The sequence below is a fragment of the Lepidochelys kempii genome, chromosome 13, assembly GCF_965140265.1.
Source record: "Lepidochelys kempii isolate rLepKem1 chromosome 13, rLepKem1.hap2, whole genome shotgun sequence".
NCBI classification, from domain to species: domain Eukaryota; kingdom Metazoa; phylum Chordata; order Testudines; family Cheloniidae; genus Lepidochelys; species Lepidochelys kempii.
In genome coordinates this window covers 41,170,691-41,196,539 of record NC_133268.1, presented here as the reverse complement: position 1 = coordinate 41,196,539, position 25,849 = coordinate 41,170,691, and the positions used below count along the sequence as shown (strand labels likewise).

General features: G+C 62.1%; 3 protein-coding genes across 4 annotated transcripts; 1 reads left to right on the top strand and 2 right to left on the bottom strand.

Annotated features, from left to right (window-relative positions):
- Positions 1-67: 67 nt before the first annotated feature.
- TOX4 (TOX high mobility group box family member 4) lies at positions 68-7,363 on the top strand. 2 transcript variants are annotated; one of them, XM_073308654.1, is made up of 9 exons: positions 68-167; positions 2,720-2,788; positions 3,426-3,668; positions 3,924-4,181; positions 4,499-4,738; positions 4,915-4,986; positions 5,542-6,249; positions 6,796-6,959; positions 7,081-7,363. In XM_073308654.1, the coding sequence occupies exons 1-9, from the start codon at positions 162-164 to the stop codon at positions 7,142-7,144; spliced, it is 1,824 nt and encodes a 607-aa protein (XP_073164755.1). In that variant the 5' UTR covers positions 68-161; the 3' UTR covers positions 7,145-7,363. The 2 variants fall into 2 exon arrangements, with proteins under 2 accessions (XP_073164755.1, XP_073164754.1); XM_073308653.1 differs by having other exon boundaries at positions 4,496-4,738.
- A 196-nt stretch (positions 7,364-7,559) lies between these two features.
- On the bottom strand, positions 7,560-12,265 carry METTL3 (methyltransferase 3, N6-adenosine-methyltransferase complex catalytic subunit). Its single transcript, XM_073308655.1, has 11 exons — positions 12,043-12,265; positions 10,952-11,142; positions 10,230-10,628; positions 9,623-9,798; positions 9,205-9,421; positions 8,647-8,834; positions 8,344-8,382; positions 8,153-8,261; positions 8,003-8,068; positions 7,790-7,902; positions 7,560-7,719 (listed from the first exon to the last, which is right to left on the bottom strand). The coding sequence occupies exons 1-11, from the start codon at positions 12,134-12,136 to the stop codon at positions 7,608-7,610; spliced, it is 1,704 nt and encodes a 567-aa protein (XP_073164756.1). The 5' UTR covers positions 12,137-12,265; the 3' UTR covers positions 7,560-7,607.
- Positions 12,266-14,176: 1,911 nt separating this feature from the next.
- SALL2 (spalt like transcription factor 2) lies at positions 14,177-23,793 on the bottom strand. The gene is made up of 5 exons (XM_073308833.1): positions 23,721-23,793; positions 19,868-20,371; positions 15,398-17,667; positions 14,843-15,241; positions 14,177-14,463 (listed from the first exon to the last, which is right to left on the bottom strand). Exons 1-4 carry the CDS (start codon positions 23,791-23,793, stop codon positions 14,861-14,863), a joined length of 3,228 nt encoding a protein of 1,075 aa, XP_073164934.1. The 3' UTR covers positions 14,177-14,463; positions 14,843-14,860.
- Between the last annotated feature and the right edge of the window lie 2,056 nt (positions 23,794-25,849).

Sequence of the window (25,849 nt, the reverse complement as noted above, 5' to 3'; positions counted from 1 at the left end):
CAGCAATACGGGAGGGCTTGGGGTTTGCACCGGAAGTGACGCCAAACAGCGGCGGCTGGGGGAGCACGGGAGGGCGTCGATTTCCGGTTCCGGGAGAGGGCTCGGGGTGGGGGGTGGGGGTGTCGCTTACAGACTCGGAGGCGGTGGCGGCTGCTGGGACCATGGAGGTGAGGGGGGGGGTGGCTGGGGCGTGGGGCGGTGGGGGGTGGCTGGGGCCTGAGGTGGCAGGGGGGTGTTTGGGAGGCAGGGAGGTGGCTGGGGCTTTGGGGGGCTGGGGAGGTGGCGGGGGGCTGGGGGGGGCTGAAGTCAGCCTTACACCTGTTCCACACGTAAAGGTTTTGCCAGTATCCATGTGTGACACACACACACACGTGTGCATCCCCCTCCCCCAAATAATGGCGCCAGGACCCCCGGGTGGGGTGATGCTGACACACAAGCACGTTTGCTGGTGCAGCTTGTTTGGCTCTGCGATCTGGCCTGAGCTGTGTCCCATTCAAATGCGATTTCTCTTGGGCTGGCGTCAGGCGTCTCTCCATTAGGGCAGCGTTGGCAGCAGAGCTGCGCCGATGTCCAGCTCTGTCAGCAAATCTGTGCTAGTATAGATGAGACCTTACACCAAAGTAATGAAGGGGCTGGATTGTGACTGACACCTGCCTCCCGCTGGCATGAAACTGGTTCAGGCAGTTTGATTCGCACCTGTAAACTTACCGGCCCACCTGAGCACTTGTGAACTCACGTCACTTTGACTGAACCTGTGTAAAATCCCATCCTCAAAGAGATCTCTGCCTGTGGGTCAGGCTGAAATCCCAGATCCCTAGGCCACTTTAGAGGGACAAAAAGGCTGTGAGCCAGATCTTGTCAACACTTAAACATGGTGGTGTCATGGCCATGTCAGCAGTGTTAAGGCAGCAAACCCCTCACCCAGTGTAGAGATAGCTCTGCTGGTATAAAATGTTTGTGCTGGGGAAGTGAAACAAGCTCTTCTAGCATATCTTTTATACCAGTTTCACTGTGGCTCTTGTGGGGGTTTTTCTGGCGTAAGTGTCACACCCGTAACAGACAGCTCTGGCACTAAACCTTCTAGACCAGGGCTTTGCTTTAGCCCAGCTTATGTGGGTTAAACTGCAGGCTGTGGGCTTGTCTGGGACACTCAGGAAAATTAATGTGAGTTCATTTAAAGTGGATTAGTTAACCACATTAAATACATATGAAGATGCTTGCTCTTATTCAGAATTAAAGTGGCCTCAATTCAATTTAACCTAACTCACTTGGAAGTTAATTAAAGTGAATTAGGGCCACTTGAATAAGACTATCCACACAGGAGTTGTGTGCAGTTTAGCAAATCCACTTGAAATTTACACTTGTTGTTAAATTGGATTAACTTTTCTGAGTGTCCCATGTAGACAAACCCTTAGTGACTTGCCTCAGGTTCCACAGGGAGTCTGTGACAAAGCAGGGAGTGGAGTAACTTGTAGTTTAAATTCTTCCTGTCTCAATCTGGGTTAATTTTCAAACCTAGACAAATGCTAAAACCTTTGAAGCCTGGCGGCTTGTTGTGCTAGTTTAAGAGAATTGTGGAAGAAAACACAGTCTTCACTCTTAGGTTGTTTGCAACAAGTCAGAGACCGTTTATTCTCAAGCAGTTGCAAGGGGGAGAGTGCGCAGGGACAGGGATTTCCCCTTCCTAGGCAAGTCTCTGCCTGATAAACAATTAGGGCAAGCATTTATACCTTTTGTTGTATACAATAATGATCAACAGCCACGTCTTGTTTATACATATTCTTTCCTGATATCTCACTTTTCTCAGCAGTTCCTGCTACAGTCTGCATTCCATTCTTATCTAACACAAAGTCAAAACAGCATCTCTTACAGTTTTCCCACTCGCTTCCCGCTCACCCAGGCCCTGCCTTAAAGTCTCACTTTTAGAGTTAGCCTGACTCTTGCTCTATTCCTAAGAAACTAAGATGTCTGCATTCAAATTCCCTTTATCCCTTTTTCCACTTCCACAGGTTGGTTTAAATTTAGTTAAACCAGAACAGAAGCATGTGGGGGGCCTTATCTCCCATTAAAGCCAGTTTATTTTGAGTTGGTTAACTGGTTATTTTGGGTGGCCCCAAACTGAAATGTACCTGCTTTAATCCGTAAGGAGGGCATCTGTACAAGGCTCAGCACCAGGGTAACTGAATTGGTTTGGAAAATGGTTCAAGTAAATCCCTGGCACTTTTAATTGATTTTAAGGCCAACAGGGACCCTGTGTGTCACAGACCAGAGAATTCCTCCCAGTTCCCTCTGGAAGGTCTCTGGGCTGTCTCTGAAGCCCTCATGAGATGGAGATTCCACCACCTCCCTTGGGAGTTTGTCCTAGTGGTTAATTACCCTCATTGTTAAAAAACAAACAAAAAAACCCCAAAATGGTGCCTGATTTCCAACCTGGAATGTGCCTAGCCCAGCTTCCAGGGCAGGTGAGGCTGGCATGGTTGCCTGTGTCTTACTGGAAAGCCCCATTAACACCCCCGGGGCTCCTTTGAAAGGCCCAGCTGCAGATGGCAAGGGCAGGTATTTGCCTCTCGCTGCTGCCTGGACTGGGTGCCAGTCACCCCATGTACAGGGCTGAATGCCATAGCGAGGGCTCGTGGGCTGGGGTTTGCATAGAGACTGAAGACACAGGCTGCTCTGCTCCCCCTCCCTCACCAGCCCACATCTCTTCTCTCCCCCATAGTTCCCTGGAGGAAACGACAATTATCTGGCCATCACGGGGACGGCCCATCCCTTCCTGTCGGGGGCGGAGGTGAGAAAACAGGTGATGGATTTGGGGTGGGAGCTGAGCAGAGGAGGGTCTGCGGGAGGAGGCACATGGACGGAGGCTGGAGCTGGGAGACCCAGGCTCACCTGGGAATGATCGACTAGCAGAGGCAGAGAGAGGAAACCAAGACGGTTCCTTCAGCAGCATTGGGAGAAGGAGCTGTGGCTCGGCCAGAGGGACCTGGCCAGGCTGGGCCCGGCTCAGGGTGGAAGAGGCTGCCTGCTGGCACTGCAGACCCCCGCGGAGGTGCATTGGTCCCTGAAGCGGGGAAAATGTTGCTGCCCCAGTGGGATTTGCTGGGGTGAAGCAGGGGGGCTGGAGCCCAGAGCTTGGTCGTGGAGCCATGTGGCTGACGCTGGTGGGACCCCAGGGGGTCTGGTTCACTGAAGGGATTTGTCCGAGGGACGGTTTAAAAAATGGGGCGTAGCACAGATCCTCTGGATCACTATGGGGCACCAGGATGATAGAGCTGGGCCCTGGCTGGGGGAGGGGTAGTGAGGGACACCAGGGAGATGGGGGCTGGGCCCTGGCCGGGGGAGGGGACACCAGGGAGATGGGGGCTGGGCCCTGGCCGGGGGAGGGGGCAGGTGGCACCGAGTTCAAGTCTCCGACCTCTCTGTAGACGTTCCACACCCCCAGCCTGGGGGATGAGGAGTTTGAGATCCCGCCCATCTCCCTGGACGCCGACCCCTCGCTAGCTGTCTCAGACGTGGTGGGGCACTTCGATGACCTGGGGGACCCCAGCAGCGCACCGGACACCGGCTTCTCCACCCAGTATGGCGTGCAGGCTCTCGACATGCCCGTGGGCATGAACCACAGCCTCATGGAGCAGGGCGGCGGGCTCCTGACGGGGGGGCTGGCCATGGTGAGGGGCTGGGGCTGGGCAGGGGAGGGCGGGTTGCTTTGCAAGGCGCTGCCCTGTAGTGCCTGGCTGTGGGGTGTGGAGGAGCCTGGGCCCCCCAGGGGCTGGCTTGGGATGTACGTGCTGGAGGGGGGCCAGGGCTGGTGCCCTCTAGCAGCAGGCTGGGGTATTGCAGGGGGCTGGTGCTGCTGGGCCTGCATTGGGGGAGGGGCAGTTCCCCCCAGCGCCAGCCCCTCAGCTTTGTGTCTGCCCCTCCAGGACCTGGATCACTCCATGGGCACCCAGTATAGCACCAACCCACCTGTCACGATAGATGTGCCCATGAGCCCTGGGGCACTGATGGGGCATGGCCAGCTGACGACCATTGACCAGTCTGAGCTGAGCTCCCAGCTGGGCCTGAGCCTGGGGGGCAGCTCCATCCTACCGCCCGCTGCCCAGTCGCCCGAGGAGCGGCTCTCCACCACACCCTCGCCGACCAGCTCCCTGCAGGAAGACGAGCCCGAGGAGTTCAGACGGGTGAGATGCTGCTGGTGCCCCGGGCTGTGCCCCCCTCCACGGGCAGTGCTGGCGCCCCTTGTGTCTGTCTCCCCACCGCCCCCCATGGGCTCTGCTGCGGGCCGGTGCTCCCAGCCACCCGCCTCTTCCCTCCCCGCCATGCTCCGATGGCACCCTCCATCCTCTCTCTCTCTCTCTCTCTCCGCCCCTTGCTCCTTCCCCCACAGGCTCTGCCGGGGCCCCTCACTCCCTCCCCCACGGGTTTTGCTGGGGCCCATGGCTCCTGGCCTTTTGGCTCCCACTTGCGTGCTGCTGAAGGTGGTGCCTGTCTCCAGCAGCAGGTGCCGGCCCAGAAGGCAGCGCCGGTGGTGCTGGACGCGGGGCGGAAGCAGAAGCCCGCCAAGAAGCAGAAGAAGAAGAAGGACCCGAATGAGCCGCAGAAGCCGGTCTCAGCCTACGCCCTGTTCTTCCGTGACACACAGGCTGCCATCAAGGGCCAGAACCCCAACGCCACCTTTGGGGAGGTCTCCAAGATTGTGGCCTCCATGTGGGACAGCCTAGGCGAGGAGCAGAAACAGGTGGGGGTGGCATGGGGGGGGACTGTGGTGGGGAGGGCCATGGGGGTCTGGGGGGAAGAGCACAGGCAGGTGAGGGCTGGGGATGGGAGGAGTGGGGGTGGGGCTGGGGGTGGGCCAGGCTAGGAGCAGGGTGGTGGGGTGGGCCTTGCTGCTCAGTCCCTGTCCTTCCTTGCCAGGTTTACAAGAGGAAGACGGAGGCGGCGAAGAAGGAGTATCTGAAGGCACTGGCGGCTTATCGGGCTATCCAGGTGTGTCAGATAAGGGGGTCAGGCCTCCATCCCCCTGCCACAGCTGGCCTGGTCTGCTCCCTTCTCCCCTGCCAAGTCCCTTTGCAGCCCCTCAGCAGGACACTCACTGGCTCCATCTGTCCATGTCGCTGTCTGTCCCTTATCAGGTGTGCCCTGGTAGTGCAAAGGGCCAGCCGGGCATGGGGACCCACTGCACTTGGCGCCGTATGTATAGTCTCAGGCCGAGGGCAGGGGCTGGCAGCAAGTGGCCGCTCTGTGCCCTGCAGTTCTGAAGGCGGGCTGGGCTCAGCTGACAGAGGGGGCTGGACGAGGAGCAGGGGGGAATGAGGTGGAGATGGAGGAGGAGGGAGTGGGTCAGAGAAAACGGCTGAGGGAATTCAGCAAAACTGTAACAAGTTCTCGGAAGGTCCCTGCTTCAGCTGCTTCTCCCGCACCCCCCAGGAGGCTCCGGCTTGTCTGTTCTCCCCTGGGTTGCTGCAGGGAGGAGGGTTCAGAGTCCCCCCACTTTCCTGCTTTCTCTACTCTTGGGCTAATCTTCCCTCTCCTTCTCCGCAGACAGCAGCTGAGACGGCAGAGCTGGACCTGAACCCAGTGCCGCCCGCAGCAGCTCCCCAGCCAGCGCCAGCTCCAGCCCCCACGCCCCCCTCGCCAGCCCCCACGCCCCCTGCCCCCTCGCCGGTTCTGGAGTCCCCACCGGCTGCCCCCCAGCCAGCACCCAGCGCTGGGAACCTCTGCTCGCCACCGCCAGCCCAGCCCAGCTTCACCAAGATCATCATCCCCAAGCAGATGCTGCCCTCGTCGCTGGCCGTGTCCTCGCAGGGCGGTGTGGTCACTGTCATCCCCGTCACCTCCGTCACCTCCAGGGGGCTGCAGCTGGGCACGGGCGCCACCCAGATAGTTACCCGCTCTGTGCTGCAGGCTGCAGCTGCGGCTGCAGCTGCTGCCTCCTCCATGCAGCTGCCCCGGCTCCAGCCCCCACCCCTGCAGCAGATGCCCCCGCCCCAGCCCCCTGCCCAGCAGGTCGCTGTCCTGCAGCCCCCCCCGCCCCTGCAGGCCATGCAGCAGCCTGCCCTACAGCAGAAGGTGCGGCTCCACCTGCAGCAGCAGCCCCCGCCCCTGCAGATCAAGATCCTGCCTCCACCAGCCCTGCAGATCCAGCCTGTCACCCTGCAGCCTGAGGAGGCCAGTCCTGAGCGGCCCAGCCCAGAGCCCCAGGGCTCCCCGGAGCCTGTAGAGATGATCACGGCTGATGTGGTGCCTGAGGTGAGGGAACGGGGGCCCTGCTCCTAGAAGTGGGGAGGGCTGGGCGGAGACACGGTGCCTCCTGTGTCCTTGTACTTCTGCCCCGCCTCGTGGTCGATGGGGGGGCTGGCAGGGCCAAGACCCAGCCCATTCAGTGCTGAGGGGTCTCTGAGAGGCCATGGGGTGGGGTAGACTGGAGGGGTGTAGATGACCCAGGGGTTCTCTGGGTCGTGGAGAGGTGACGTGGGGGGACAGGCTGCGTGCAGGGGGTCTGGGGGGATGTGTGGGGTTGCGGAGGGGTGGTGTGGTGGGATAGGCTGGGTGCAGGGGGTGGTGGAGGGAAGTGTGGGGTTGTGGAGGGTTGATAGGAGGGATAGGCTGGGTGCGGGGGGTCTGGAGGGATGCTGTGGGGGCATGTGTGGGGTTGTGGAGGGGTGAGAGGTCGGGTGTGTGAGGTTGTGGAGGGTTGAGGCAGGACTGGCCTGGCAGGGGGCGGGGCCATGATTTGGGCAGAAGCCTTGGGGCCTTGCTCCGCAGCCAGTGACGGTCTCTCCCCCCCATGCCCAGGTGGAGTCCCCGACGCAGATGGATGTGGAGCTGGTGTCAGAGTCGCCCATGGGGCTGTCGCCCCGGCCCCGCTGCGTGCGCTCTGGCTGTGACAACCCGCCTGTCAGCAGCAGCGACTGGGACAACGAGTACTGCAGCAGCGAGTGTGTTGTCAAGCACTGCAGGTGAGGGGGGTGGGCTGTGCCTCCCCAACCTTCTCCTCCCCTCTGTCCTCGTGCAGGTGGCAGGGACCTGGATGCCCCTCCTGCCTGCTGACGCTCACACTCGCTCTGTCTCCCTTCGCAGGGACGTGTTCCTAGCGTGGCTGGCTTCCCGTAACTCCAACAACAGCGTGGTGTTTGTGAAGTGACCGTCGCGGCAGGGGTGCAGAGTGCCCCCCTTCAGAGTGTGGGGCAGTGCCTGGCCCAGACACTGCAGGACAGCGGGCGAGCCCGGCACAGACACTGCAGGGGACCATGGGGGACGATGTCCCCTAGGGGTGGGCGGGAGGTGGGGTGCAGGCACAGGGATGGCACAGACTTTGCCCTTTCTACAGGCCATGCCTCTGGAGCTGATTAAAGTGGGAGGGGCTGGAGCTTTGTGAACTGCTTATTGGGGAGAGGGTCGGGGGGGGACGACAGGCTAGCTGCTGGTGATCCCCATCATCACCCCGTTGCCTGGCCTGGGTCCCCTTCAGCCAGGAGTTGGGAGCGGAATGGGCTCTGGGGGGGCTGCCTGTGCCCAGCGCCAGCAGCTGCCACCAGTCCCAGGGAGTGAGGCCCAGCACCAGTTTTCTTGTTTTATTACGAAATAGCCCCCTGTCCCCCCATCCCCTACATGTTCTTGGGCTTGGAGATGATCCCGTCTGGGTAGCGCTGCTTGAACTGGGCCACCACATCAGGGTCCAGGAGGTGGATGCCATCCAACTGGTTGCCCAGGGTGATCCTGGCAAAGAGAGAGGGCAGGGTTAGAGGGTGGGGGGTCCTAGTGTCCGGGGTGGGGGGGAAACACTCACCAGTTGGGCTGCACGTTATGAGGGCGGCCAAACAGCTCGATCTTGCGGGTGCCAGGAGAGAGGCGCTCGATCATGCCGTAGATCTCATCTGGCTTGTGACTGGTGGAACGGACCTGCAAGAGGTGGTGGCCATGGGGGAGCTGTGGGGAGCAGGGAAAGAGCCCTGGCCACTCCCAGCAGGGGGGCCAGAGCGTGGGGAGGGGCTGAACTCACCTCAGCTACGATGACATCGCAGTCCAGGCCCCGGTTGAAGCCTTGGGGGTTCCCTTTGACCCCCACCTGTACAGGAGAGAGAGAGAGGCTGAGCCAGGTGCTGGGGAGACCCCCACATATTACCTGGTCCAAGGCAGTGCTCCCCCATACCAGGCAGTGCTCCTTCCCATGGTTCAGCCAGTGCCCCGTCCGCCCCGTGCGGATGATTCGCTGCAGCTGGTTGGTTTTCACCCAGATGATCTCGTCCACCCGCTCGTACCTGGGGCAGAAGGAGAGGGGGTTAGGTGCTAGGCTAGAGGGGGCAGTGGCATGGGGGGGGGGTGAGGGAGACAGACACTTACCCCCAGAGATTGAGGCACTCGCGTCCCAGCTCCATGGCCCTGGGGGGAGAGCAGGGCAGGGGTGAGATGCTCTACTGACCCAGGCACCCTTTCAACCTAGCCTAGACCCCCCCTCCGTTGCCACACCACACAGTGACGCACAGACTGCCTGTCCCGCAGCCTGACCCACCCCAGGAGCCATAGCAGGCTCACCCACCTCCCCCCTTGCCTAGTACCAGCTGGTGACCCAGAGCCTCTGCTGCATGCCCCACCCGTACTGGCTGGTGACCCAGAGGCTCAAGCCCTGCCCCCGCCCCCCCATACCGGCCAGTGACCCAGAGGAAGAGAAACCCTTCGTCCTGCAGGACGGGGATGTTGAGGCGCCGCATCTCGTCATCGGTCAGGGTGCCGTAAGGCAGCTCCATGTGGATGTCCCAGGGCGGGTCAGCCATGACCACCGCGAACTTGCCCAGAATGCTGACATCCAGATAGCGGATGTCGCAGCAGATCCACTGGGGGGGGAAGGGGAGTGTCAGAGAGAAACCAAAACTCCCTATCCCCAAGGAGAATGGCCTCCGGCCGCTGATGGCACAGCAGGGAGCCTCCACCTCACACTGGGCTCCCCAGAGCCGCCTCGTCCCACAGCTCGCCAGCCTCTGTGCCCCTCTCCAGAGCCCTGACAGCCCCACCCCCATAACGCTGCCCAGAGCCCCCTCATCACCCCAAACCCTTCCCCAGAGACAGGACAGTCTCACCCCCGTAATGCTGCCCAGAGCCCCCCACCAAACCTTTCCCCAGAGATCTGACAGCTGCGCTGCCCCATACCACTTCCTCCCTAACCCTTTGATTTGCCCAGACATTCCTCCCACCTGCCAGCGATACCTGCGGGGGGAAGAGACGGTCGATGCTGGGGTCCCCACCCACTGCCTGGGGCAGCACCAGCTCCTGGCCAGCGTTGTGGTCGCGACCCCCAGAGGCGTCCAGGTCGGCACAGGCATCAATCTCATAGTGGACGTACTTGCAGGTGTCCATGTGGAAGCAGGTGTTGAGGAAGGAGCAGTCGCCCAGAGACTCATCCGTGTGCTTGTTAATGATGCGCCTGTGGGGAGAGCGGGAAACGACAGACATGGAACCCAGGAGTCCAGGTGTCCGACTTGCCGTTCCCCCCACTAGACCACTCCCCTCCCAGAGGCAGGGACAGAACCCAGGAGTCCCAGCTCCCAACGCCCCCTGCTCTAACCCACCAAACCCCACTCCCCTCCTCAAGCCTGGGACAGAACCCAGGTGTCCTGGCTCTCACCTGAAATGCAGTTTGCGGCAGGGCCGCTCAGCATCTGTGGCTTTCATACACTCCTCCTTGGTGCCATAGTCACAGAACTCCTGTACCTGGGCGCGGCCTCGCGAGCGGAACTTCTCCACGATTGACTGCTCCTTGGCCGTGGTTGTGTTCAGCAGCTCCAGGATCTCCTGGCTCACCTGGGGTGGGGGAGAGCAGTGAGAAGGACCCAGGAATCCGGGGTTCCCTTCCCCCCCACTCCTACCCCAGTCCCCTCCCAGAGCCAGGGATACAACCCAGGAGTCCTGACTCCCAGTCTCCCCACCACCCTGCTCCTCCCTGTGGGAATAACTGCAGTCTAGCAGACCTTCCCCAACTGCTGGAAACTGGGTAAGGGTTCATAAATGGTCACAATAGCCTGTACCAATGAACGTTGTTAACGAGGTGCGGAAAGGAAACAGACTGTATTGGTCCAGAGAAAAAAGGTCTCAGGATCCCACCCCAAGCCAGGGTTGAGATCATGTTTGCTCCAACCCACTAGACTCCACTGCCCTCCCAGAGCCACGGAGCGATCCCAGCACTGGGCCCCCCAGCCTGTGTTGAGGCTAGGATCCAGGTGTCCAGCTGGTACCTTCTTGCTCTGCTGCTCCTTGGTGGACTGCTGGCTCAGCAGGCTCTCGATCTCCAGGTCCAGGTCCGATGCCTGCTTCCGAGACTTCTTGGCCGGCTCCTTGGCCAGCTCCGAGGTGGTCAAGGCAGAGGGGGTGGCACCAGCTGGGGAAGGAACGGCACCCCCAGCATCCTGCTCCGCCCAGCGCTTCTGGCCCCCAGTGCTGCCTGGTTCAGTGGGGCCTTTCCTCTCAGCCACAGCGCCCATCATGGCGGAGAGCTTGGAGTGGTCAGCATAGGTGACCAGAGTGGGCTGCTCCTCGTCGTCCTGCAGCAGTCCCCGGCGCACCTCGATCAGCTCCTGAGCCGCAAACTTCTGCAGTAGGCTCTCCACGCTGTGCTGGGTGATGGGGGCCTCCGGCTGTGGGACAGACAGGGTCACGGGGTGGGGCAAGTGTGAAGAGAGATGGGGTCACCCTAGTGCCTGGCAGGGTGGAGAGACAGGGTCCCCCATGTGGGGAGAGATGGAGTGCAGCATGGGGAGGCAGGATGGTCAAACTGGAGGGAGGGTGGGGGGCATGTGTCAGAGAATCAGCCAACCCAGGGAACAAAGGAACACCAAACAGGAAACAAAGCAGGCGTTGCTGGGGGAAGGCGGGTGTGTTTTCACATGGATGGGTGGTGGAGGGGAATGGGGCTGGGTCCCATGGGACCAGCAGCAAGAGGGAGGGACCGGGCTCTCACTGTGGAGATGGCCAGGCAGATGGAGAGGGCATCGGTGGGCAGCGCCAGCCCCAGGTCCGAGAGGTGATGCAGCAGCTTCTTCTCCAGCTCAGGGTCAGTGGCCAGCTCTCTAGCTGCGGTGCTGAGTGTGGGGGCTGCGGGCACTGGGCTGTCGCTGCGGAAGGGTGACGCAAGCTCTGGGTTCCTGAGGTCTGGGGAGAGAGACGGGGTGAGGCTGGTGATGTCTGAGTACCGAGAGGTGACACCCCCTTCCCCACCTACTGCCCTGGCACTTGCCCACAACACCAAATCCCCCACCTCACCCCAATCCCAACCACCGCAGCCAATCAGTCCTGCCACCTTCCCCACTGCCTCTCACCCCTGTGCCAGTGGATCCAGCTGGGGTCTCTGCTGCAGCTGCTGTCGACCCCCCTAGTGCCCCAACCCCATGGCTTCTCCTGCCACCCTGGCCCCCAATGCCTCCTGCATTCCTGACCCCCTGTATCCCCAGCACCTTGTTGCCCCAGTGCCCTTTGGGGACCACTTGAGCCCAGAATGCCCTTGAACGTCTGACCCCAACACAAGGGTCCTGCTTCTGCCACTGCTGCAGCCACCCTCTGGCCCTGCCTCATGGTTCCTAATCCCCCTGGCCCAGTACCCCTGCATCTGCCCATCTGATCCAGTCATGGCCTTGCTGACCTTTGACCCCCCCAGTGCCCCTCGATCTCACAGCCAAGGGATCTAGCCTGCACCCCCCCACACGACCATCTACCTCCCTGAGCCCCCACTTCCCCGGCCAAACCCCAGTCCCCACCGAGCCTTGTGCCCGTTGCCTCCCCTAGTTACCCCTGACCCCTTGGTATCCTCTGGGCCCCAGTTCCCCACTCGTGCCACTTGCCCTTTGGCCCTGCGACCCCCCCGACCCCCCCAGGGGATCCTGCCGGTGTCACCACTGCCCCCACGTGTCCTTTGCCTCCTGACCCTCTTCCCGTTGCCCCTGACCTACTTGCATCATCAATGCCCTAAGAGTGGCCACGACCCCGTGCCCTTTGACCCCTGAACTACATGGCCCCGCGCTGCCCTTTGACCCCCACTGCCCCCCAACTCCTCACCCAGCGGATCCTGTTTCCGCCGCCGCTGGAGCCGCTCCCGCAGCGAGTCCAGCTGCTTCTTGTGGGCCTGGATCGAGCTCCACGTGTCCGACATGGTCCGGCCCGGCCCGGCCCGGCCCGGGGTCTCCGGCCCCGCCGCCCTTCCCCGCTCAGGCAGCCCCAGGCACCGGGCGGACCGATGCTGCTCACCCGAGCCGCGCAAACAGCAGTAACCGGAAATACCTCGGGGGGATTGAGATAAGGAGCGCGCACTTCCGGTTTCTGCCCACACCTCGAATCCGCCGTGGCCATCATGTATACTGGCAAGCAATGTTATGGGGGGGTTGCGTACAGAGCGGCCATCTTGGTTAGGGGTATTTTTTTAAAGCCGCCATCTTGGTTATCTTTGTTTAAAAAGCAGCCATCTTATTTACTGGCAAACGACGGCCATCTTGGTTTTAAAGCCTCACGGCGGCCATTTTTGACTGGGGATGGCTTGGCTGCCATCTTGTTTACTGGCACCGAGGCGCTTAGCCGCGCTATAGCAGCCATCTTTGTTACTGGCACAAAGGCTTTGGCCCTTGTTGGCTATACTTGGACTCCACACCAGCCTCACAGGGCAGTGGTTGTAGCCATGTTGGTGTCTGGCCCCCATCTGAGGTGGCACCCCCTGTTGGTCTCTCACATCAAGGCGGTGAATAGAAGGCGTGGCAATCTCACTGCGAAGCTGTGGCGACCATGTTGGTTACTGGCACCAGAGCATTCCTTCCCCAAGCCACAAGCCCTGCTGTCAATGCAGTGGACCTGTGGAGGCAGCCATCTTGGTCACTGGCCCCTGGGCGCAAAACCTGTCCCACTGGTGACTGGGGGCAGCTGCTTTTCGCAGACACTAGGGAGGCCGTTCTGGCACAAAGGAACATGGTAGTGAGCACCTGGCACTGACCCGATCCTGGGGGCTGACAGACAAACCCAGTGATAGTGACCAGCTGTGGGCAGGGATGAGGGCCTAACCTTGCTCCCTCTTCTGTTGCAGCTTCTCCTTTCCCTGGCGTGCTTTAGGCTGGTTGAAGGATAACATTTGCCATTCCTCCAGCCCCTTTGTGTCCCCAGGCACATCACCCCCTCAACATGCAGCCACCTCTGGAGGGCAGCAGAAAACACCCCTGGGTGTTTGCCCCATGTGGAGCAAAGGGGGGCGCCAGATTGCCAGGCAGTTCACACCCTAGGATTCAGGATGCCTGAGTTCCAGTCCCAGTTCCGCCACAGACTCACTGTCCTTGAATCTAGCCCTAGGTCCCTCCTGGGGATAAAGAACTCTTCCCTGCCCCTGACTTTAGCATGGCACCTGGGCTGAGGGGGCAGCTAATCTGCCGTGGTGAGGGGGCTGGAGAGAGACAGGAAGAGCTGGCAGATGCAGGAGGGAGGGAAAATGAAACAGGGATGGCAAGATAGGAGGGGAGGGAAGAACAGCTGAGTTGGAGAAGGAAGGGGGGATGACTCTGGGGATTAGCGGTGGCTGGACGTTCCCCTCATCAGAGGCCTCCAAGCAGCTCTGGCTGGATCAGGCTCAAGCAGCTGAGGAGCATTATGTGAAACTGGCAGGGGAGGGGAAAAGAGCCCGGCCTGGATGCAGGGAGCAGGGCTGGAGATAGGCAGTACTGGTAATCCGCTGGGGAGTGTGTGCAATCCCCCTCTTGCCCCCCAGTGTCGATCCACAGGGAACATGAGCGTGTTACAGCCCCCAGCCACATGGGCCTGGCTCCTTAGTCACACTGGAGGTAATGAGGCGACCAAAGTGTGTATATGTCGCTGCTGACCCCTGCTGGAAGGGACAAGCCCTGCCGTGTGTGTGTGTGTGTGTCCCTGCTTCCCTGTGCTGGAGGGGACAAGCCCTGCCCTGTGTGCGAGTCCTGCCATTTGTTTGTCTGTCCCTGCTGCCCCCTGCTGGAAGGGACAAGCTCTGCTCTGTGTGAGTGTGTGTTTCCCTGTTGCCCCCTGGTGGAGGGACGAGTCCTGCCATGTGTCTGTGTACCCCTATTGCCCCCTGCTGGAAGGGACAAGCTCTGCTCTGTGTGTGTGATGCAGAGAAAAGTCTGAATCTCCCTACTCACCCCCCGCATCCCGTCCCTGGGAAGAATAAGACCTGAGTCTCTGGGGATTTGTCAAACTGCTTTAATGATGGACGCAGACAAAGTCCCGCTGACCCTGGCCAGAGAGGCTGGGCCTTTGTTCTACACTAGAGGGCACTTCACTATGGGTCCAGGGTGGCTGGGACGAGCCCCGGTCCCTGCGCCAGGGTCCTGCCCCCCGCCCAGTCCCCTCTGAGCTACAGTAAAAGTAAAAGACTAAAATGCCACTAAAGTTGTGTGGGGGCCGCATCCCCGATGCCTGATCCCCTCGCGGGGGCTGGTGCCTCTTGCAGCACGCCAGGGCTGGCGCCCCCTGGAGGAGAGAGAGAGAGATGGGGTTAGGGGGCAGCACTGCTGGGCAGAGTGGGGTCGCACAACCCCCAAACTGATGGCATGACCTCTGACATCTACCCCTCCTACTGACTGACCTCTGACCCCAAATCCATCCCACCGAGCAACCTCCTACCCCAGCCCTCTCCCAAGTGACCCCTAGTCTGCCCTGGCCCCCATCCTTTCCACCCTCCCAGCTCCCCACCCCCCAAGAAGTGGCTAAATTGGGGAAAGAGCTGTGCCATGGCTGGGAAGGCTGGGGGGATTCCCTGTGTCTCTGGGGCAGCCCCCCATCACAGCTGGGCTGGACTTTGGGGTCAAGCTCCTCCTCTCTTTGTTCCCTGGGGAAGGAAGGATGTTACCTGCTGAGGGCCTGTAGGCTACTTTTCCGCTTTGCCTTGGCTCTCTGGGGCAGCCTCCCCTGCAGCTGGGGGTCCTCCCGCCGGCTTCTCCTTGGCTTCGGGGGGTGCTGCCTTGCTGGGCACAGCGGCCGGGCCAAAAAGCACAGGGGGTGCAGTGGAGGAGGAGGGGGTAGCGGTGATGGGGGGGCCCCGGCAGGTCTTGGCAGCCAGGCACCCCCCTGCGATGAAGGCCGTGTACTGGTTCCAGAAGGACAGGGGCCCCACCAGCTGGGCCGGCACATCCCGCGCCAGGAACTCCTGCAGCTTTGCTGTGCCTCCCGGTGTTGCTAGGGCCTCTGGGACCAGACGCCGGCCACGCCGTGCTGTGCCGCAGCTCCACGCTGTGCTGCCCAGGGGAACCTGCCACCGGGACAGAGACAGACAGGGGAGCCCATTCAATCTCAAGGGAGACCGAGGGCCCTGGGTAAAGGCAAGGGCAGATGGGGGAGGTTCGAGCAGGGAGAGAGGCAGGGGACAGTCTCGCGAATAGGGGGTGAGGAGCAGGGGCTCCCTTACCTGGTGGTGGGCTGCCAGGGCGTGCTTACGCAGTGCTGCCCCGTCAGGGAATCCCTCCTTGCATACCCCACAGGCCAGTGCCACCCCCTCTTTGGCCTGGCTGGCCCGTGGCTCTTCGGCTCCAGCCCCTGCTGCCCCCTCCTCCTCTCCCTCCTGTGCTCTGTCTCCTCCTTCCTCTGCCTTCTGGGCGCTAGGGTCCCCTTCTCCCTCCGTGGCCGGTGGGGGGCTCCTTCCCGCAGGAGGCGAGCGGCTGCGATCAGCTGCTCCCCCCACCTCTGGCTTCCCAGCATCCTCCTCTTCCTTGGCATGAGCTGGGGCTGCTTCCTCCTCCGGGCTGGACGCCCTCTCCTCGCCCCCCATGGCCTTCTCCGTGCTGCTGTCCAGTGAGTCCTCATCGCTGCCTTCCTCCTCCTCCTCCTCCTCCTCCGACAGCTCCTCCTCGTCCCTCTGCGGGGCGGGACCCTCGGGCTGGCGGGGGCCCTCCCCTGGGGCAGCGGGGGGCTCAGGCAGCAGGGCTCCATTGGGGATCTGGCCCCCGAGGTGCATGCGGACGTGTTGCTGGAGGCTGACGGCGTTAGTGAACTTCTTCTGGCAGATGGGGCAGGAGTTCTGGGCTCGGGCAGCCGGGCTGGCCTTGTGGCCCACGAAGTGCGCTCGCAGATTGCCCCGGGTGGAGAAGGCCCGGCCGCACACCTTGCACTTGAAGGGCCGCTCCCCTCCGTGCTGCCCATAGTGAAGGCGCAGTGCCCGGGGGCAGCTCAGCACCCGCAGGCAGATCACGCACTGGTTGGGCCCCGAGGAGGAAGAGGAGGGCGGCGAGGAGGCCGAGGGGGCCGCCGGGCTGGCTCCGGGCGAGGCCCCCTGTCGGTCGATCTTTTCCACCAGCTGCTGCAGCTTGGAGGTCTCCGAGGGGGAGGCTCCCAGCGGCTCCAGCACATAGGGGAAGGGGAAGCCGGTGCTGCCCGCCTTGAAGTGGTTGGCCAGCAGGGCCCAGCTGGGCAGCTTGCCCAGGGGCACCCGGGCTCCTTCTGCTTCCCGCCCCGGCGGCGTGTTCTCGTCCCCCTTGCCCCGCCCCTCGGCCGCTTTCATCAGCACCAGCTTGTTGAAGACGGGCAGGGTCTGAGTGGCGGCTGTGCCCCCGGCCGCGGTGCCCGAGAGCAGTGTCAGGCTCTCGGTGGCGCTCAGCCCCTTGCGCTCGGGGGGCGCTGCTTCCTCACCCGGCTCGGCCTTCTCCGGCGGCACGGACATGCCATAGGGCAGCCCGGCGCCGGTCAGCACGTAGTCGAGGTGCTCCGGGACCGGGTGGGGGTTCATCTGGACATGGGGGTACTTCTCCCGGTGCCGGTGGAAGTGCACTTTGAGGTTGCCTCGGGTGGTGAAGCGGTTGCCACAGACGTTGCACTTGTAGGGGCGCTCGCCCGTGTGGGAGCGCAGGTGGATCTGCAGGGCGCTGTCGCTCCCGAAGACCTTGGCGCAGAAGCGGCACTTGTGCCGACCCCCCGGCTTCTCCTCCAGCCCCAGCTCGGCTCCCCCGGCCCCGTTCTTCTGCCGCAGCAGCCCTGGGGAGGTGGCCTGCTCCAGGCCCCGTGCTGCCCCCAGACACTGGGCGGCCAGGAGCCCTGTGGTAGGGAACGCTGGGGCCAGGATGGGCTCTGCTTTGGGGCCCCTGGCGCTGCCAGGGAAGGGGTGGTAGAGGTGGAAAAAGGTGGGCTTGGGCACCTCTGGGGAGCCCGACACCTGGGTCCTCACCGGCTCAGACTTGATGGAGAAGACAGGCAAGGGGGCCTTGGGTTGGTGGGAGGCTCCCGGGGCTGGCTCTGAGGCAGGGGCCGAGGGGGCTGACTGCCCCAAGGAGCCCAGCAGCAGCACCTGCCGGCAGATCTCCTCCGTCATCTGCATCTGGTGCAGCTGGCGCTGCTGGAGCACCCGCAGCTCCTCCAGGATCAGGGGGATGTTGAGGTGCCCAGAGTGTGGGGGGGCAGCTGGTGGAGCCAGGGGCGGTGGCGGCCGAGGAGGGGGTGGGTCCGGGGCCAAGGGATTGCTGGCCAGAGGAGCCGTCTCTGTCTCCATGCCCGGGGGGCTGTCGGGCCGGGGCTCCGAGGAGGAGGAAGAGGAGGAGGAGGAGGAGGAGGAGGAGGAGGAAGAGCCAGCGCTGTCTTGCCCGTTGGCCGAGGAGGAGGAAGAGGGAGGGGGCTGCTCGGGGTGACAGGTGTCCCGGTGGGCAGCAAGCTCCGTGGGGCAGGACGGGGCTGCCTCGTCACCTGTGTCCCCTGTGGAGAGAGGGAGAGAGAGAGAGACAGAGGGTCAGACCTTGGAGTGGCAATGCCAGGGGAGTCCCCTGCAACCCAGAGCTTCCGCAACTCCCCCAAACCATAGGGGAACCAGAGACAGTTCCCATATCTATACAGGAACCTAAGATCTCCCCCGTAACTATAGCGGGTGTCCCTACATCCCCCCAAAGCTATAGGGGGCAGAGGAGTCTGCTCCCCTCAAGGCTGCATAAGGGCTGGGGAGCTGCCTCCCCCAAGTCCCCTCCATGCAGTCCTCCCCCTTCCCCGCTCAGAACACAGTGCCTAGCTGGCTTTCCCCGCACGGCACCCCCTGGTGCCACGCATGCCCACCCCTCACCGGCACAAGGGAGTCCAGAGGGGGGTCAGGTCCCAGGCTGAGAGGGAGACAGGGCCCGGTTCTCATTTTCCCAGGGTGTAAATCAGGAATAATCCCATTGGGATGCATGAGACATATGGACAGACAGACAGAGGGGCAGAGGGGAGGGACGGACAGACAGAGGGTGCAGGGGATGTATGCACAGACAGACACAGAGGGCTGCAGAGGATGGATGCACGGACAGACAGAAAGGTGCTGGGGAACAGAGAGACAGAGGGTGCAGGGGAGGTAGGGATGGACAGACAGGGGCACATGGATGGGACGGATGGACAGACAGACAGAAAGGCGCAGGGGACGCACGGATGGACAGACAGACACACAGAAGGTGCAGGGGTCAGACAGAAAGGTGCAGGGGACAGATAGATAGACAGACAGACAGACAGAAAGGTGCAGGGGATGCACGGATGGACGGACAGACAGACAGGTAGGTGCAGGGGATGCACGGACAGACAGACACACCGAAGGTGCAGGGGACAGACAGACAGAAAGGTGCAGGGGACGCACGGACAGACAGACAGAAAGGTGCAGGGGATGCACGGACGGACAGACAGACACACAGAAGGTGCAGGGGACAGACAGAAAGGTGCAGGGGACGCACGGACGGACAGACACACAGACGGTGCAGGGGACGCACGGACAGACAGACACACCGAAGGTGCAGGGGACAGACAGACAGAAAGGTGCAGGGGACGCACGGACGGACAGACACACAGACGGTGCAGGGGACGCACGGACAGACAGACACACAGAAGGTGCAGGGGACAGACAGACAGAAAGGTGCAGGGGACGCACGGACGGACAGACACACAGACGGTGCAGGGGACGCACGGACAGACAGACACACAGAAGGTGCAGGGGACAGACAGAAAGGTGCAGGGGATGCACGGACGGACAGACAGACACACCGAAGGTGCAGGGGACAGACAGAAAGGTGCAGGGGACGCACAGACGGACAGACAGACAGACAGACAGACGGTGCAGGGGACAGACAGAAAGGTGCAGGGGATGCACGGATGGACGGACAGACAGACAGGTAGGTGCAGGGGACGCACGGACAGACAGACACACCGAAGGTGCAGGGGACAGACAGACAGAAAGGTGCAGGGGACGCACGGACAGACAGACAGAAAGGTGCAGGGGACGCACGGACAGACAGACAGACACACAGAAGGTGCAGGGGACAGACAGAAAGGTGCAGGGGACGCACGGACGGACGGACAGACAGACAGACAGACAGACGGTGCAGGGGACAGACAGAAAGGTGCAGGGGATGCACGGATGAACGGACAGACAGAAGGTGCAGGGGACAGACAGACCGACAGAAAGGTGCAGGGGACGCACGGACAGACAGACAGAAAGGTGCAGGGGATGCACGGACGGACAGACAGACACACAGAAGGTGCAGGGGACAGACAGACGGTGCAGGGGACGCACGGATGGAAGGACAGACACACAGAAGGTGCAGGGGACAGACAGAAAGGTGCAGGGGATGGACGGATGAACGGACAGACAGAAGGTGCAGGGGACAGACAGACCGACAGAATGGTGCAGGGGACGCACGGACAGACAGACAGAAAGGTGCAGGGGATGCACGGACGGACAGACAGACACACAGAAGGTGCAGGGGACAGACAGACGGTGCAGGGGACGCACGGATGGAAGGACAGACACACAGAAGGTGCAGGGGACAGACAGAAAGGTGCAGGGGATGGACGGACAGAGGCCGGACGAGCCGCTCCCCCCTCCCGGCGGCGGCGGCCCGGGGCCGGTCCCAGGCGGGCGGGCCGAGGGACAGTACCGCACCTGCGGGCTCCGCCATGGCCCGTGTCCCCGGGCGCTGGAGCTGCGGGCGCGGGGCGGTCCGGGCGCGGGGCCTGCGCGCTCCGGGCGGAGGAGAAGGAGGATGCGGGGGGAGGAAGCAGGAGGAGGGGCGGATGCAGGGAGGAGCCGGAGCGGATCCGACCCGCCGGGGCTGCAGGGACCTCTGGTGTCCGGAGTCCGGGGCGGCGAGCCCGGGGCCAGCGCTGCGGGCGCTCCGACGCACGGGGGCCCGCTCCGTGTGGAGCCCAGCCAGGGGTCCTTGCGCCCCGATGCCTGGGGTCCCCCGCGCCCTGACTCGAGCTGTGGGGTCCCCGCGCCCAATTGGGGGTCCTTGCGCCTCTATGCCCGGGGGTCCCTGTGCCCCGAGCCCAGCCAGGGTTCCCTGTGCCCAGATGTCCGGGAGGTCCTCGCGCCCTGAATCCAGCTGTGGGGTCCCCGAGCCCAGCCAGGGGTCCTTGCGCCCCGATGCTCGGGGGTCCCTGTGCCCTGAATCCAGCTGTGAGGTCCCCGCGACCAACTGCGGGTCTTTGCACCTCTATGCCTGGGGGTCCCTGTGCCCCGAGCACAGCCAAGGTTCCCTGTCCCCCGACGCCTGGGGGTCCCTGCGCCTTGAATCCAGCCGTGGGGTCCCTGAGCCCAGCCGGGGGTCCCTGCGCCCAATGCCCAGGGGTCCCCGAATCCAGCCGGGGGTTCCCGAGCTCCGAGCCCAGCCGGGCATCCCTGAGCCCAATGCCTGGGGGGTCCCCGAGACCAGCTGGGGGTCCCTGTGCCTCAAATCCAACAGGGGTCCCTGCGCCCTCCTATACGTGTGTGTGTGTGGGGTGTCCCTGCACCCTGTAGATCCCAGCTGTGGGTCCCTGCTCCCCGATACTCCCCCACAGCCGCCCTCCTGCATGCCCAGGGCAGCTGCCACCCAGGGGGACAGGTGGAGGTGGGGTTGTGGAAGGAGACCCCTAGGCCAGTGGCTCTCAACCTTTCCAGACGACTGTACCCCTTTGTCTTGTGTAACCCCAAGTTTCACCACACTTAAAAACTACTTGCTTAAACATCAGACATGAAAATAGAAGAGTGGCCCAGCCACACTAGTACTGAACAATGGCCGACTTCCGTGCTTTTACCCTGTAATTATACAGTAAATCAACCGGCACATCACTATTGTTCCGACATTTCCGTGTCTAGCGTAGAGAGCGGTATAAACCAGTTATTGGACGCTATGCTCCTTTGTCCGGACTTCCCTAGCCCGTTTTCTGTAGCCTGTTGTAAAACTAGGCCAATCTCTAGATGAGTTAAGGTACCCCCTGGAAGAGCTCTGTGTACCCCCAGGGCTCGAAGCACTGTCACAAGCCAAGCCAGCAGGTTCAGGGAGAACCTGGTGACCCAGAAGCTGGGGGGCAGATTCCCCCAAGGTGGCTTGGCTTCCCTCATGCAGGTTTACACCAGCCCGGGATCCAGCCTCGCTTGTTCTGGAGCAGCAGGGGTCAGTGTACCCAGCTGGGGCTTCACGCCCGTGGGGCCCTGCTGTTTGACACCAGACAGACAGACACTGGACTGGGGGGCATGTTCGCTCTGACCAGCCCCTCCCAGGGAGCCCCGGCCCATTTCTCCGGCTCCCTCTGCTGCAGCCAAAGACCCAAGAAGAAAAACCCCAAACTCAACACAAGAGAAGATTTCCAGGGCTCACAGGGTTACCTAGCAACCGCACAAAGGGTCCCAAGGGGGCTGGGAGGGGACCTGTGCTGCACAGAGTGGGGAAGAGACAGACGGACGGACGGACGGACAGGGATGGGTGGGTGGATGGACAGGTAGAAAAGCGTGTAGGAGGGGACAGATGTGGGGTGCAGGGCATACATAGCTAGATGTGGCACTGGAGGAGCAATGAGGGGGTGCCAGAGACAGATGAGGGGTGCAGGGGATACACACAGATGGGGGGGCAGGAGAAGGTGGAAGGCTGCACAGGGACACATAGATGAAGGGTGGGGAGGGACAGATGAGGTGGGGCAAGGAGGATACATAGACAGAAGAGTGAAGGGAACAGATGAGGAGTGCAGGGGACAGGTAAGGGGGTGCAGGGGGGAATACAAAGATGGGGTGCCAGGGGACAGATGAGGGGGTGCAGGGGATACATAGATGAGGGGTTCAGGGGACAGATGAGGGGTGCAGGGCATACACAGCTAGATGAGGTGCTGGAGGACAGATGAGGGGGTGCAGGGGAGAGATGACGGTGTGTGGAGGACAGATGGGGGTGCAGGGGGATACAGAGCTAGACTGGGTGCAGGGGACAGATGGGGGGTGCAGGGGAATACAGAGCTAGATGGGGTGCAGGGGACAGATGGGGTGCAGGGGGATACAGAGCTAGACGGGGTGCAGGGGACAGATGGGGGTGCAGGGGGATAAAGAGCTAGATGGGGTGCCAGAGAACAGATGAGGGGGTGCAGGGGGATACAAAGCTAGATGCTCAAATAAATGTGTTAGTCTCTATGGTGCCACAGGTCCTCCTTTTCTTTTTGCGGATACAGACTAACACAGCTGCTACTCTGAAACATAGCTAGATGGGGTGCCGGAAGGGAGATGAAGGGTGCAGGGGACAGATGAGGGGGTGCAGGGGATACATAGGTAGATGGGGTGCCGGAGGACAGATGAGGGGGTGCCAGAGGGATATATAGCTAAATGGGGTGCTGGAGGACAGATGAGGGGTGCTGGGGATACAGAGCTATACGGGGTGCAGGGGATAGATGAAGGGTGCAGGGGGATACATAGCTAGATGGGGCGCAGGGGATAGATGAGGGGGTGCAGGGGACAGAAAGCTAAGTGGGGTGCAGGGGAGAGATGAGGAGAGCAGGGGAAACATAGCTAGATGGGGTACAGGGGAGAGATGAGGGGGTGCAGGGGACAGATGAGGGAGTTCAGGGGATACATAGCTAGATGGGATGCAGGGGAGAGATGAGGGGGTGCAGGGGACAGATGAGGGAGTGCAGGGGGATACATAACTAGATGGGGTGCAGGGGACAGAAAGCTAGGTGGGGTGCAAGGGACAGATGAGGGGGTGCAGGGGGATACATAGCTAAATGGGGTACAGGGCACAGATGAGGGGTGCAGGGGGATACATAGCTAGATGGGGTGCAGGGGACAGATGCGGGGTCCGGTGGGATCCAGAGCTAGATGGGGTGCAGGGGACAGATGAGGGGTGCAGGGGGCAGATGGCGTGCAGGGGGATACAGAGCTATATGGGGTGCAGGGGACAGATGAGGGTGCAGGGGAATACATAGCTAGATGGGGTGCAGGGGACAGATGAGGGGGTGCAGGGGATAGATGGGGTGCAGGGGATACAGAGCTAGACAGGGTGCAGGGGACAGATGGGGGGTGCAGGGGGATACAGAGCTAGAGGGGTGCAGGGGACAGATGAGGGTGCAGGGGGATACAGAGCTAGACGGGGTGCAGGGGACAGATGAGGGTGCAGGGGAATACATAGCTAGATGGGGTGCAGGGGACAGATGAGGGGTGCAGGGGGATACAGAGCTAGAGGGGTGCAGGGGACAGATGAGGGTGCAGGGGGATACAGAGCTAGATGGGGTGCAGGGGACAGATGAGGGGGTGCAGGGGATAGATGGGGTGCAGGGGGATACAGAGCTAGACGGGGTGCAGGGGACAGATGAGGGGGTGCAGGGGGATACAGACCTAGACAGAGCAGGGGCGCAGGGGCACAGCCCGTGGGAGTTGGAGACTTTGGAGAGTTTCACTTAGTTTGGGAACTCCCCCTGCCCCGTCTGCCCTGCCCCCCTGCCGGCCCCAGCCCCCCCCCTCCGAGCAACACCTGCCAGGCCCCCCCGGCACCCACCGTTCTCGGAGGCCGTGGACCCGTCGCAGTCTGAGATGAGCTGTTGGGGTTTGCGCTGCTTGCGGCGAGACATCCCCGCGGGGGCGCCGGGCCGGGCACCCCTGGGTCTGCCGCTCGGCTTGGGAGCCAGTGGGCACCGGGAGTCTCCCAGGCGGGGTCTCTGCCCCCTCCCCGGAGCAGGGACACGCCCCCTCCTTTGCGCCCTCATTGGCAAGGCGAAGTCCTAATCTGGCCGGTCACTCGGGTCTCTTTTGTGCCTGGGGCTGCGAAGGCTCCTTAACCCCTTCCTGCCGGGCAGAGCTCGGGCGCTGGGTGGGGTGGCTGGTTACCCAGGGCCGGCCTGGTCCAGAGCTACGACACTTGGGCTGGTTCTGCAGAGAGCCCTGGCCTGAGGCTGAGATGCAGCTGCCTCTGGGGTGGGGCAGAGGAAAGTTTAACAGCTGCTTCGCAGCGCTACAGGCTCTGGAGGGCTGGAGGGTGTTTAATTTTGCCGAAACGGGGGTTAGGATGGGACGTGAAGGTGCCTCCCCTAGGCAGGGAACCGCAGGCAGAACTTGGCAGGATGCGACTTGGGATTGAACCGTGGCACTGGCTTTAATACCCCGATTCGGGCAAACGCAGCATCCCCTTACCGCTCACCAAGTGGGCATCACTTCCCCAAACCTGCCCCTCCTGCCGCACTGGGGCATTGGGGTCAGCACTGACGGTCCGGAGGGCGCCCCCTACTGAGCCCCTCACCCCATGCCATGCAGCAGAGCCCCCCCCAGCACATGCCCCCTCCCTCCTCCCGCCCTGTCGTCTCCCCCCGTCTCCCCCCCATGACACCCTTCCTTCCTCTTTCTTCCCCTTTTCTTTTCACCTCTTCCCCGCGGCCTCCTGACCTCTCCGAGCACCACAAAAGCCCAGGCCTCAGCAGAGCTGGCGCTGCGGGAATGTTAATGAAGCCGCAGCACAAAGGGGGAAAAGACTTCGAAAAAACCCTCAGAAAGGGCCCCTTTGAGACAGGCTGCTGCTGTGTGTGGCTCAGTGGGGAGGGGTTGGGGGGATGGGGATGGGGGGGGGGCTCTGAGAACCTCCCAACTTGCTGCCTATGGGAGCCATGCCTGCCCCTTCCATTCATGCAGCTGAGAGGAGACTCATGCACTGGGGCTGGAGAAAGGGGGATGGGGATTTTTAGGGGGTGCAGGGCCCCTCCCTGTATAAAGGGGGTGGAGTGGGGGGAGAGGCTGTGTTTCTCATAGGGCCATGCTTTCCGTGTAAAGGGGGTGCAGGGTGTGTGTGCGGGGGGGCTGCATTTACCCATACGGCCATGCTTTCCATATAAAGGGGGTGCAGGGGGGCTGTGTTTCCATAGGGCCCCACTCACTCTGTTAAGGGGGTACTGCAGGGGAGAGGGGGATGGTCTCCCATGGACTTTAATCTTCATCCCTTCCTGTCCAGCCTCCCTGACACATGCATGGCAGCTAAGCTGCTGCAGCCCATAGGGTGAAGTTCTCTGCCCCCGAGGTGTGGCTGGCCCCTGTGTGTGTGTAGGAGCGTCAGTTCCAGCAGGGGAGCTGCTGGGAGTGGATACCAGGGCAGAGACAGGGACCGTGCTCCTCCCCTAATCCCTTTGTAAACCACTGAGCAGAAGCGGGGCACTGGTTTTCAAAAGTGGCCCCAAGTTTTTGGTGCCTGGCTTGAGAAGTCTCTTTCAGGAGCTGAGCAACTCCTGAGGGGCCCCACTGGACAGCAGGCCCCCAGTGTCTAGAAGTGTCTGAAAATACAGGCCCTCATGGCTACGAGCACAGAACACCCCCAGTCCTGCCATGGGGCTGAGCAGAGAGGCCCAGAGGCAGCTCTAGCTCTCTGCCCCCATACATCCCCTTGGATCTGTCCCTGGCCCCCTCCCTGCATCCCTGGGCAGAGTTAGTGCTCTCCAGCGCCTCACACCCAGCCCTACGCAGCTTCCCTTGACTGCACAAAGACAAGGGGGCTTGTGATGAGGCCAGTGGGCTGAGGGGAGGAGGAAACGGCAGGCTGCACCCCAGCCCCTGTGCTGGGGAGTGGGGGGTCTGTGGAGGGCATACACAGCCAATTTGTCTGGCCCCAGGAAACCCTGGGGCCTGAAGAGAAGGGTCAGGAGAGAG